The 13688-nt window shown below is 45.2% G+C and overlaps 2 protein-coding genes across 5 annotated transcripts in view; one reads left to right on the top strand and one right to left on the bottom strand.

The window, feature by feature from the left end:
• GUCY2C (guanylate cyclase 2C) overlaps window positions 1-3931 on the bottom strand; it is an 83865-nt gene extending 79934 nt beyond the window's left edge. Inside the window, exons 1-2 of one of the 3 annotated variants that reach the window (XM_075124244.1) lie at window positions 3699-3931; window positions 1331-2828 (exon numbers count right to left, since the gene is read on the bottom strand). The gene's annotated coding sequence lies outside the window, so the exon portion shown is untranslated. Of the gene's footprint in view, window positions 1-1330; window positions 2852-3698 lie in introns of those variants that run through there. The other 2 variants (XM_075124245.1, XM_048835325.2) reach the window with 2 other exon arrangements.
• A 93-nt stretch (window positions 3932-4024) lies between these two features.
• Window positions 4025-13688, top strand: part of IFT56 (intraflagellar transport 56) — an 83046-nt gene continuing 73382 nt past the window's right edge. Inside the window, exons 1-3 of one of the 2 annotated variants that reach the window (XM_048835326.2) lie at window positions 4025-4088; window positions 4231-4368; window positions 4969-5061. In XM_048835326.2, the coding sequence (XP_048691283.1) occupies window positions 4086-4088; window positions 4231-4368; window positions 4969-5061 (234 nt within the window). In that variant the 5' untranslated portion in view covers window positions 4025-4085. Of the gene's footprint in view, window positions 4089-4230; window positions 4369-4968; window positions 5062-13688 lie in introns of those variants that run through there. The other variant, XM_048835327.2, reaches the window with a different exon arrangement.

Genomic DNA, 13688 nt, shown 5'->3' with positions numbered 1-13688 from the left:
TAATGTAATTTAGAACCTATTGCAGTTGCATGTCTGTTGAGGTTGCTTTTTTGTAGCTGGTGTAGCCTCTTTTCTGACACTGATCTGTGTGCATCGCCATATGCCTTTACATCATCTTTGAGATCATAGGTAGCTGAGAGTGTGACAGTCTATACAATCATGTTCATCACTTTTACAAGACTGTGGTAAATTTTGTACAAAGTATGCCTTGTGAGGTATCATTTGAAAAGTCATAATCTACTGAACATTATTACCCCATTGATATATATGTAGCAACACTGTATGTGAAGTTGTGATATTCTACTGTATGATTGTTACTGAAATGTGTTGTAATACTGGGTAAAGCCCACAAACCAGTTTTTCAGAGACAAAGACACACTGACCCCAGCGAGGTGTTAAAAAAACTAACAGCTGCTTAAGTGGCCATTCTTCAGCAGGAGAAAGGTATGAATAAGAATTTACATTGCATCACAGGAAGTCCAAAAGAGGCTGCTTGTCGCCTACACCCAGCTGGGGGTAATCCTCAAAGAAGGGAGAGGGATATAAGAATGAGAGACAGTGACCTCAAAATCACCTCTCCTCCTCCCATCTCTATGCTCATGACATCAATGAATACCAGAGAGACTCTGAACCAAGGCAGAAGGGGGCAAGGGAGAAGTTCCAGGCTGAAAAGAGGATCCAGCTGTGAAACTTACTGCAGCTTATGGTGAGACAAAATCTTTTGCTTTTAAGTTCACTTGTTAAATTAGGTATTAACTTGAGTTTTACTCTTTTTTTTGTAGCCAATCCTGACTTTTATGCATCATCACTTACACTTACATCACTTGTAATCACTTAAAATCTATCTTTCTGTAGGTATTAAGCATATCTTATTGTTTTGTCTTAACCAGTGTTTAAATTAAAGGGTGTGGGATAACAAGCCTGGCGGATTATCATTTTCCTTTGATGAAATGATGGACTTTCTATGAACTTGTATTATACAGGAGGGTGCTGAGGAGCACAAGATGCACATTTCAGGGAACAAGGCTGGGACTAAGAATTTGCGAGTATTGCCCTATATGTAAAGTGAATGCTCAGAGTGCTCATGTATTTAGCTGGGAGTGAATTTACATGCTGAAGATTGTGTGAGCAGGCCAGGAGTGGCTGTTTATACCGCAAAATAATGTAAAGGGCATCCCAGGCTAGAGAACTGAAGGGGCTCAGCTATTCAACAGTCCAAATTGTACCCTGGGTAACGTCACAGTGTGATGCGGGGTTCCATGACAGAGTGTTTGCTACTACCAGATTTTTCTCAGGAACATATTTAGAAGTTGGTTTAAATTACACTAACCTTATCAATACACACTGACATCTCAGCAGTGCTTGATCCAAGCCTTTTCCATTGATGAGGGTTTTATAGTCTTTTATCATTGTAAATTAATCCCATCCACACAGATATCTGTAAAAGTTTTCATATGCCCACACACTTGCCAGGCCCTTGTTTTCATTCACTCTGTATAACTTTTCTGCTTCTGTGAGTGTGCAAGAGCAAAACACAACTGGCTTCCACACAGATTTGTGTTGTTGCAACAGTATACCACCTAGGCCATAGCGGTGTTTGCATCCACACTGACCATTGTGGGTTTGTTCGCATCATAGTACTTGAAACTGGAGCCGCTGAAATAATTTATTTTGCCTTTTAGAAGGCAATGTCTTGATTTAGCGCCAATAGCCAAGATGCACTGGACAGTTCATGCAGTGATTTTGTCACTGTAGAAAGGTCTTGTAGGTATTGACCAAGGTAATTTGCCATGCCCAGTATGCTCTCAGTTCTGGTACATTTGTTGGTGCATTCCATTCTCAGATTCCTTTTACTTTCTCAGATGGACTGATTCCATCTTTGTTTATTGCCTGTCCCAAAAGCTCAATTTGGGGTAGGCGGAAAACACACTTTTCTTTGTTTAACTTCAATCTGGACTGACTGATTAGGCCTAGGGCTTTGTTGAGGGTTTTGTTGTGTTCTTCATTGAAGATCCATATATCAAAACATTGTCCATGAAAACTACAACTCCATTTGTGTTCGTTAACAGTTCTGCCATCTTTTTTTTGGAAAATTTCAGGTGCACTGGTAATCCCAAATGGTAATCTTCGAAAGTGAAATCTCCCAAAGGGTTTGATAAATGTAGTCAGTTCAGCTTTGGCTAGAGGAATTTGCCAGAGTTGGTTCAAGGTATTCAGCTTGGGAGAACAGTTTAGTTCCTTTCAATTTGGGAAGGAAATCATCCAGAGTTGGGATAATATATTTTTCTCTAACAATTGCTTCATTAAGTCTTTTAAATTCCACACAGATTCATATTTTTCCACTTTTCTTTATAACTACTACCACTGGGGCACACGATACTGTTGGTCTTTGTAAGTTGTGTCTCTGGCCCATTTGTTCAGAGTACTTTCAGGGCTAGTCAGGGCTGTGTCAGGTGACTTCTGTTCTGGGAGGTGTTGAAGTTTAGATGTCTGCTTCTGGATTATTTAAAAGTCACTAGTGTTTCCATGAATATTCAGTTTCACTCTCCAGGCAGGCTCTGTGTCATGAGATGTGATAGACGACAGAAACAATGGGTTTTCACTGTCAATGAGTTAACACCCTGACTGCTTTGGTGCAACAAACAACTGCAAAATGTCCATATTTTGTAGAGTGTTGGAGAAGCCATATTGGTCCCAGGATATTAGATGTACAAGGTGGGTGAGGTATTATCTTTTATTGGACCAAATTCTGTTGGTGAGAGAGACAAGGTTTTGAGTTTATGCAGAGCTCTTCTTCAGGTCTGGGAAACTTATTCAGAGTGTCACAGCTAAAGACAAGATGGAACAGATTGTTTAGCACATATTTCAAGGGATTGCTCAAGGTGAAGAGGCCCACTAACAGTTCACTTACACAGTTTTAATAAGCCATAAAGCCAATGTCTATTCATTTCAGACCATGATTTTTAGTGTCTAGCAAAGTTAAGAAGTTAAGCTCACAGACTTGTCTTTTGAAAGTTTTATGCAGGTTTCCTTTGAGGACGAGGACAACAATCTATAACCCACTAAAAACCCCTTCAGCTGCTCTCCCACTTCCTTTCTTCCCTCTGACTTGAAGAATGTTAATGGGCCATTTGTGGGAGGAACTCATCTATTGAGTTGTCTGTAAAGGCCCCTGCACACTGATGGCACTGAAGAGAACAGTGATGACATCATATAGCACATGCTGATACATGTCATGACATCATCACTGCATCATTTGTTGCCTGGGACAAAATTCAGGAGTTCCCTGTTCCGATTTTCATAATTTAGTGTTATATCCTATGTAGAGCCCCTAAGCGTGTTGTCAAAAGACGGTACTATGGTCTCGCCTGACAAAAGCACTGGTGTTGTACCACAGCACCAAGTTTTCTGCTGCACAATCACACTATTACCCCACCCCAGGCACTGAAAAAGCATAAGTTGGACACCAAAAATCTGTTCCCTTTGCTTTCTTGATTGATGAGCCCTTTGGGGGGCAGGGATAGCTCAGTGGTTTGAGCATTGGCCTGCTATACCCAGGGTTGTGAGTTCAATCCTTGAGGGGGCCGTTTAGGGATCTGGGACAAAAATGGGGGATTGGCCCTGCTTTGAGCAGGGGGTTGGACTCGGTGACCTCCTGAGGTCCCTTCCAACCCTGATAGTCTATGATTCAAGCGTACCTGGGTCCTGTTTTCAAGCTTGTCTCCGTACCCCTGAAGGCTGGGTTTTGTATTATAAATGAAAACTCACGGTTTCATCTCAACCGCTTGTCCCCATGAGCTGGGACATTAACCCCAAACCCCCCAAATATTGTGACACTGCGGCGACAAAATTAGCTCCTTGGGTTGCTATGGTGATAACCACGCGCCACAGCGGAAATGGCCCCTTCTCAAACTCTTCCCGGAAGAATCGAGCGGCTCCTCTTCTGCGTTAGCCGCGGGGTCGGAACTGTGAGCGGGGACGTGAGTTCCAGCCGGGGCCTATTCGGTGTCTCACTTAGTCATTCTCCCCCCCCCCCCCCGCGGGGTTACCGGGGTAACGGAGTCGTTGGAGAGGCGAGGAGCAAGATGGTGAGGGACAGGGCGGGGAGGTCGCCGCCGCCGCCGCCTCTGGCGAGTCGCCGCTTGGGGGATCCAGGAGCGGGGAGGTCTGGCGCCCCCCAGCACCTCCCCGCTCTGAGCCCGTCTCCCGTCTTCTTTCTGCCCCCTCCAGATGCTCTCTCGGGCCAAGCCGGCCGTGGGGGGCGCCCCGCCCCAGGGTGACAAACGGAAGAAGAAAGGCAAGAAAGTCCTGCAGCTAGAAGAGCTGCTGGCCCGGAGGGACTTCACCGGCGCCATAGCCCTGCTGGAGGTAACGGGGGCGGGGGCTGCCCCGGGGTCACTGCAGGGCTCGGCCTACGGGGCTCTGCGCTTCCGCAGCTAACGAGCTAACTCCGCCAGTCTCCCAGACAACGGGGATGCGAACGGGAGGGGCCGCAGGTCACCGGGTCCACTCCCCCCATCCCCCGCCAGTGCAGGGTTGATGCCCAGAGCACAGCCCCCGGGGCCTTGCCCAGACCCTTCTCCCAATGACTGGGGTGATGAGGCTCCTTCTAGCAGACTGTTCCCAATTGCAGCAGAGCTTCCTGTTTGGGAAAAGTTCCAGCTATTCCAACTAATTTGTCTTTTCTGTTCTTTCTCACACCTTAGTTATGCCCCTTGCACCAGCCTGAATAACCGCTTGCCCTCCTTTACGTTTACAGCTTTTAAATATTTGTACAGAGACTGTGTGACTGGATAGAATGCCTCTCCTTGAAAATGTGATATTGATACGGCTTGACTTCAGTGTCCAGGGTTGTAAAGCCAGCAGAAATCATCCTAATATTAATTTTATAAATGGATTTGTTTCACATGAGACAATCTGACAAAACTTGACAGCTGGTGTCATTTTTGCATCCCTTTTTCTTTGAAGTTTAAACGGCATGCAGGGGAACAAGATGAGGACACTGACCTCTGGATTGGATACTGTGCCTTTCACCTGGGGGACTACAAGAGAGCATTGGAGGTGAGATGAAGAAATTCTGCTTCCTGCTGGAGAGAATCAGGATGTTGTCCTAAAGTGATGGCAGCAGGCATGAGAGATGGTTTTTGGTGATGCGGAAGAAATGGGCCAGGCCATTTGTCTATAAATCCAGCAGCAATAGAGCAAACTAATACAGAAAGGCAGTTTGGATTAGGGAAATAGGAGTTTCTACACTGAAACAGTCTGTTGGTCCAGCATTCTGGTTAATCTTTGTCCCAAAGCCTAAATTGTCCCCTTCTTAATTTCATGACAGTTGTTCTAACATTCTTTTTCCTATTTGGTGTGTACACCTTCAGAAACTAATTTGTGGAAAGGTTTCAGAGTAACAGCCGTGTTAGTCTGTATTCACAAAAAGAAAAGGAGTACTTGTGGCACCTTAGAGACTAACCAATTTATTTGAGCATAAACTTTCGTGAGCTACAGCTCACTTCATCGGATGGCATCGAATTGCATCCGATGAAGTGAGCTGTAGCTCACGAAAGCTTATGCTCAAATAAATTGGTTCATCTCTAAGGTGCCACAAGTACTCCTTTTCAATTTGTGGAAAGTTATTCTTTGAGCTGGGTGGAACCTTGTTATGGGTTGAGTTAAAACCTTTTTGTAATTGATGGGTGTGAATACACTCTTCAGTTGGCATAACTGTAAGGATAAATTAACCACAGCCCTCCATCTAAAAGTAAAGGGTTATGTGAACCCACCGAAGAGGTTTGGACTGTATGGGCAGGGGGTGTGTGTGTGCACCCACTAAGTATTATTTTTGGTGGGGTAGGCGCAGAACCCGTGTGTGCATAAATGCACAGGACCAGAGAGAAACAGAGACTACCTGGAAAAATCCAAGCAGAAGCCTATAACCAAAGTGAGATTCCGAAAGAAACTTAGAGAGAGGTTCTGGTTCTGGGATGCTGGCTGAAAAGAAGCTTGGACCTGTAAGCTAAGAAACTCCTCCTTTTGCCTTTGGCTAATCCTGTATTTGGAAAAGGAGGACTTTGATGCAATCTTGTTTATTTACAAGGAATGTACAAAGGAAATATGAGATTCTATCTTCAATACTTCCAGCAGGAATATCCGCAGGGCCCTGAACTTTGAATACCCATTCAGGTCAAAAAGGGGCAACACAATCATATCCCCACCTTCACTATTTAGCCAAGCAGTAGTATTACATATTTAATTATTTTTAATCTTTTTTTCTCAGTCCCTCTAGCCCCTTAATTGATTTTGTTGCTCTTCTATGAATTTTCTGATGTCTGCATAAAACCTCCCTTTTACCCCAAAGAGTTTTCAAGGTTTTTAGAAAATATGTTTATTCAAATAATCTATAGATTATCAAGTTGCTTGCATCATATAGTGCCTATTGTACTCCTTTTGGGTAAGAAGGTGCCCCTGTGGGATTCTGCCTCTCCCGCTGTGAAATAGAATTTGCTGCCAGTCCTGGGTCACTGAGCCCATACTCTGTTCTCAGGTGTGCCCAACACATCACTCTCTCTTGACATCTAGCAAAACCTAAGTCTGTTTCTATTGACTATCTTGCCTTGTGCCATTCTGAAACGAGCCTTCACAGCCTATTAATTTGTTTCTATGCTTTCCCATTTTCACACCTCCCTTTAGCCCTGGGAGGGCTAATATTAATGTGAAATATTAATGTGAATTCATAGAACTAAGGATCCCAGGGGAAAAAACATTCCTCTATAGTTTTAGAGAATTATGCTGGGGAACTATGATGACTTTTTCCCTTATAGAATTAGGTGGAGATTTCTGCTCAAAAGTACAGGGTTAAATGGGTTTCCAGACTTGGGTTGGAGATGGAATATCCCTTCCCAACCAGCCCTGAATATGTCTGCAAGATTTTTGAGAATATTTCATTTTATCCTTATTCTGGAACAATGAGCAGGGGTATAGGTTAGGAGCAGCTGGAAATATCTCACTTGATTAATTCTCTTCTCTACAATTGCCAGGGATGCTTGGAATTGGTAGACCTTAACCTTTTCCATCACCTTAAATGTTAGAACTGGGTAGGCTAAAGGGCATGAGTTGGCAGTACTGAAACTTTCTTTAGTTGCATTTGGTAATATCTGCTTGTAGAGATGGAGAGACATTCTGTAAAAAAAAAATTGTTAAGTTTATCCTGTTGCTTTGAATACTTTGTAAGGGCTTACATTACTAGAAGGAAATCCAGGATGGATTTTAAATTTCGAACACTGTCTTGGATGTAAGAGTAAAAGAGGACCTGACACATCAGTCAATAAAATAATGCAGTCCGTCTAAATCTGTTTCACCACCAGGTGGTGATATTGATCCAGGCTTTTAAAAAGTGCAAGTATTTGTATTCATCTCTTCTGCTGTCTGCTAACAGAGGCATTAGGAGCTGGTCTGTGTGACACATACATATATACACGGACCAGCTTTTAACTTAAAATGGAAAGTGGCTTGGAATTTCTTTATGCACTTGTAGAGAGGTCTCAATTTTTTTAACTAAGTATCTCTCCATCCCCACAAGCAGATAGTTTCTGGATGTAACTAAAGACGATTTCAGTGATTTTTATCCTCACAGCTGTCTTTCACAAGGCACAAAGTTGCTTGATATTTAAAAAAAAAATAGAATAAAAAATTTAATCAGTTAAAGACGCTGAGCATAATGTGCTTCGTTCTACACAAATGACTGATGAAATTAAATGGCGTATATGGCAACATTCAAGCATATGGAATGAACATAAATGTAGAAGGAAGTTAGAGGTGAGGTATTACATATTCAGTACCTTTGCATAACTGTGGCTGATTATTTTAAAATCTTAAATTTGGACCCCGTGTCCAACAGTGGTGTTGTAATACTCAATGTGGATTTTATTTTATTTATTGTCGCTATTATGGAATTCCTGATACAGTCTTTTTATGTCCATATTTTAGTCTGTGCTAAACCATGACTTACAGTTATTTAAACAGGTATATACCGGAATCCACAATAGATGAGTTCCATTATCGAGTGGGGTTTCCTGGCGGATATGATGTCACCAGAACAGTGCATACTAGGGTGTGACATGGAATAGGGAACTTCAAAGCATCAGAAAAGATTAGAAAAAAGTTGTTTGTTATCTGGGACACAGAATATATTATATAGCCCCACAGTTAACTTTTATACTGTTACTGGTCCCCCATTGTCCATTCTATTGACTTATTCTATAATGTGGACAGGGAGGGACCAGTAGCACACATCATATGTCAGAATCTAATATGAAATAAAGGTAATAGAGTTTGAGGTCAGAAGGGACCAGCAGATAATCTAGTCTGACCTCCTGTATGTGACAGGCCACCAACAGCACCTGTCCCAACACTAAACCCAACCACTGACACTAGACCAAAGTATTACAGCACAAAAGAGACCCAACTATTATGTGGCACAGGCAGAGAACAGGAGGAACTGCAGTGTATGAGTGGCAGGGTGGTGAAACACTGGAATGTGTTACCTAGGGAGGTGGTGGAATCTCCTTCCTTAGAAGTTTTTAAGGTCAGGCTTGACAAAGCCCTGGCTAGGATGATTTAGTTGGGGATTGGTCCTGCTTTGAGCAGGGGCTTGGACTAGATGCCCTCCTGAGGTCCCTTCCAACCCTGATATTCTGTGATTCTATGATTAAGTGAGATCTAGCTAAACAGTCCTGGTAAGGGACCTGTATCTCTTGTTGCAGAAAAATTCCTAAGGTTCCTGCCAATCTGACCTGGGGAAAAATCCCTTCCCAAACCTGCATATGATCAGTTAGACTGAGCATGTGAGCAAGAACCTGCCAGCTATGCCAGTGAGGGAGAGAATGCTCAGTCCTGCCTTAGAACACTGGCTCACTCTGTCCAGCGTTCCTCTCCATCTGTGGTCATCTCTGATCCTTCAGAGGAAGGGCACAAAAGCAGACAAACAAATATAAACTCAGAATAGATTGGGGGATGAGAAAAATCCCTTCCTGACCCCTCCAGGGGACTGGCTGAAGCTCTGAAACATGAGCTTTTGGAAACATAAATTGGAAGGAACTCCCAGGGCTGCCAAGCCTTGCCCCCTACCATCACCATCATACAATCCCACACAAATTTTTCCAGCTGTCTCTCAAAACTATTTATGAGTTGTTTCCCCCTTCCCCAAGTTCTATTGGGATGTTGTTCCAGAACCCCACTTCTCTGATTATTAGAAACCGACTTCTAATTTCTAGCCTGAATTTGCTCACGGCCAGTTTATACCCATTTGTGCCTGTGCCATCATTGTCATCCAACTTAAACAGCTCTTCACCCTCCCTAGTGTTCACCCCCCTGATATATTTATATAGAGCAATCATATCCTCTCTCAGCCTTCTTTTTGCTAGTCTAAACAAGCCAAATTCTTCCAGTCTCATAAGGTAGGCCCTCCATTCCCCTGATTATCCTGGTAACTGTTCTCTACACACCTGTTCCAGTTTGAATTCATCTTTCTTGAGCAGGGGTGACCAGAATTGTATACAATATTCTGAAAGAGGTATTCTCAGTGCCTTGTATAGTGGCATTAATACTTCTCTTTCTCTACTGGATCCTGTGCTTGTTGGGAATCAGGGTCTGCAACAGAGCTAGTCTGGAAGCAGTGCTTGCCGCAGAACCAGTCTCTGGGCAATCTGATGAGCGCAGCTGGCCTGTAGTAGACTGCCTGAGTGGCTACACTGCCTGATTGATTGGAAGGGTCAGAAGGCTGGATTTTAGGCCCAGCAGTAGCCGCAATTCAGCGGCTGCTCAAAGCATTTGCCCATGGCTGTGATAGCTCCTGCCTTGTTCCAGCCCTGCTCCTGCCTTGCCTCACTCCAGATAACCTGGTTCCGACCCTGGACTTGTACTCATGGCTCCTGACTCCAGCTGTGACCTTGGGCTTGGGCACCTGGCTTCCGATTCCTGGATATTGATTCCTGCTCTGACCACTAGGTGGGAGTCCTGCTTCAACTGCCCACATCCTGGCCACTGTCATCATCTGATATATCCTAGTATTTTTCTTTTTCGCAGTTACATCACATTGGTGGCTCAGAGTCATCCTATGATCTACCAGCACACCCAGGTCTCCCACCTCAGTTCCAACTGATGAGGCCACAGCTTGTGGCAGAAATACTTAAACCCTAAGTGCATGACCTTGTATTTTGTACTATTGAATTTCATACCACTTCTATTACGCCAGTCTTCAAGGTCATCTAGATCTTCCTGTATAACATGCCGTTCCACCTCTGCATTGACGATGCCTCCCAACTTTGTATCATCAGCAAATTTCATTAACACACTCCTACTTTTTGTGCCATGGCCCCAGCATTGGATAAGATTGATCCAAAGAGCAGTCCTTGAGGAACTCCACTAGTAACTGCACTCCAGTCTGATAATTTCAGCACAACTTGTTGCCTTCTCCCCTTTAGCCAGTTCCTTATCCATTTTACATTTCTTGTACTAATCCCCATCTTCTGTAATTTAACTAATAATTTCCTGTGTGGTATCATGTCAGAGCTTTACTGGAGTCCAAGTATATTGGATCTACTCCATTTCCCTTATCTAAAAAATCAGTTTTCTTCTCAAAGAAGGAAAAGTCGGTTAATCTGGCATCATCGGCCTTTGGTAAACCCATGTTAAATTACAGCTTCCCTCTTCCGTTTACCTCCATAAATTTAATTATTCTTGCCTTCACAGTTTGTTCTAAAGCCTTGTGTACTACTGAACTTAGACTAACAGGTCTGTAGTAGCCTGGATCATGTTTTTAACTTTCTTAAATATAGGTACGTCATTAGCTATTCTCCAGTCATACAAAACTACCCCAAATAGATTTATTAAAAATCCTTGATACCGGATTACTTATCTCATATGTCAGTTCTTTCAGTATTCAGAGTTGGAAATTATCCAGTCTCTTCCATTTGAGCGTATTAAGCTGTTTAAGTTTTTCTTCCACCTGTGGTAATCTGTATTTCTGTACACTCACTTCCATCAGCTGTCCTGCCTTCATGCCTATGTTCCATTTTATCATCCATATTGAAAATGTAGGCAAAGCATTTGTTTTAATCTTTGGGCCATTCCTAGATTATCTTTAATCTTGTCTCCATTCACATTGCATAGCAGCCCAACCTCATCCTCTTTTTAATTATATAACTAAAAAACCTCTGATTTATTTTAATTTCCTTGGGAAGAGCTAATCCATGTTGACTTTTAGCAATTCTCACTTTATTACTACATTTTCTAACCTCCAAGATGTAGTCTTCTTTGCTGATCAGTCCCTTTTTGAATTACCTATAGGCTCTCTGCTTACTCCTAAAAACCTTTTAGAGGTGATTATTCATCCAACTGGGTCTGGAGCCTTTCCCCACAAGGTTTTTTTCTCCCCATCCCCATTCCCCTAGCTTGGGATGCAAATTGCTGATAATTTCATTAGATCAGCTGTACAAAAACTCAAAGCCTCCTACACGTTTAAGTCAGTGATACTCAGTAGGCAGCCTGTGGGCCAAATGTGACCCACCAGCTCACTTGAAAAAAATGTTTATTATTAAATTCATGAACTGTGATGCTCTGCCAATCATTTGCCTATGACTGCCTTAGTGAGTAACTTACCAGCAGTACTTAATTTGTAATGAAAGAGGTACCAGGGCACAGCCCTGGCAAGCCCCAGCACAAACTAAGCATTGGCTGGGCAGCTGGAGAGCAGCAGCTGCTGGCTGGGTGCCAAGCTCTGAAGGCAGAACTGGTGCAAGCAGCAGCACAAAGTAAGGGTGGCATGGTGTGTTGTATTGTTACCCTTGCTTCTGCACTGCCGCTGTCAGCAGTGCTGCCTTCAGAGCTGGGTGGCCAGAGAGTGGCAGGTGCTGGCCGGGCAGCTAGCTCTGAAGGTAGTGCGACCGCCAGCGGCAGAGCAGAAGAGTGGCAATAGCGGTGGCTCTGCCTTCAGAGCTGGGAGGCCAGAGAACAGCGGTTGCTGGCCAGAGGCCAGAGGTGCCCGGGCTATCAACTGCCAAGCCTAGAGGTGCTGTGGCTCAGCCCTAGCAAGCCCTGGCACAAATTAAGCACTGCTTACTGGATCTTAAGTTCTTCTTCGAGTGCTCGTTCATGTCCATTCCAATCAGGTGTGTGCGCGCCACGTGAACGCCAGCCGGAAGATTTTTCCCTTAGCTGTGTCTGTAGGGTCGGCCTGTGCGCCCCCTGGGGTCGTGCCTTCATGGTGCCCAATATAGCGCCCTGCCGACCCCCCATCCCCTGAGTTCCTTCTTACCGCTAGTGACGGCTAGCTGGAAAATAGCTCGCTCTTGCTTGCAAGTTGTTTGGCAGTGTCCTCTTTAGTTAATTGTACAATAGTGTAAATAGTTAGTTAGAAATAGTTGTAATTGAGTTTTGTTTGGGAAGTTCCTTCCCCCCTCCCCCCAACAACATCTTCCCCACCTCTGGGATATGCGCGGTTCCCCAGGGTTCAAACTCTGTGAGGACTGTGGCAAGTTTTTGCCCAAGAGGGACCCACACTCTTCTTGTCTGCGGTGCCTTGAGGAGAGCCACCAAAAGGACAAATGGAAGATCTGCAAGGGTTTTCGACCTAGGACCCTTAAAGACGGGGAGCAGAGACTTAAGATCCTGCTGATGGAAGCGGCACTCTGGCCACATTCCAACCCTGGGTCCGCAGAACCCACGCCGAGTACTTGATCGTTGGTCTGCAGTGCTCCGGCACCGAACAAGGACCCTAAGGCCCCTCAGCACCACCATGGCTCCGCCAATAAAAAGCAGTCTTCAGTGCGGCACCACTTTCAGTCCCCAGTGCCACTAAAGAAGAAAAGGCCAGAGTGGGGTCAGTCACCCCCTCTAAAGTCCAAGAGACCTGTGGCATCGATGAGCACCTCGAACCAGACTGCCTTGTCCCTCCAGCCCTCTAGGGTTTCTCAGACTCCTGCCCTGTCTGGGGTTCAGTTGAGTCCGAACCCCTCACGGTCCCCGGAACATCAAGGTGACCACTTCAAATGCCTCCGGTATGGATGGGAGCTGGAAGTGGCTAAGGACCTTATGTGCCTCATGGTGCCGTCCTCCCCGCAGAGAAGGGACAAGTTGCTGGTGACTGCACAGCCCCACTTTCAGTCAAGGGGCAAACCAGCACTGATGGTGCACCAATCCACATTCCTGGCGCACCTCTCCTCAGCATGGCCCACCCATGCAGGGGAGCTGCACCGATCTCCGGCCTCTCAGTATCGCTCTCCAGCAGGCCAGGGCACCTCTACTCCCTGGTTCTCCTACTCGGAGACCTCAGACGCGGAGGCGGACTCTTGTCGTTCTGATAGGAGCAGGAGGTCCAGATCCCGTCGTAGCCATCATCCCTACCCGGCACCGTGGCCTCTGCCATCGCAGCCTTTGTCACAGTGGCCCTTTTGGACACCCTGGGCCTATCACCAGGGACAGGTCCAGGGCCCAAGGTCCAGGTCGGCGTTGGTGTCCTTGGCGTCCTTCGCTCCCCCACAGGCAACGTTGGCACTGCTAGCAGTGGCACCACTGACGGAAACACCAGCACCGCTGTTACACCCTCCCATCAGCAGCACTGCCGGCGGCTTCGGCTCCAACTCCCCGGCACCACAAACCGTGGAATACCGAGTGCCACAAGACCCACGGAGCATTGA

The sequence above is a fragment of the Caretta caretta genome, chromosome 1 (genome assembly GCF_965140235.1).
Source record: "Caretta caretta isolate rCarCar2 chromosome 1, rCarCar1.hap1, whole genome shotgun sequence".
NCBI classification, from domain to species: Eukaryota; Metazoa; Chordata; order Testudines; family Cheloniidae; genus Caretta; species Caretta caretta.
This window is presented reverse-complemented; position numbering and strand designations above follow the sequence as displayed.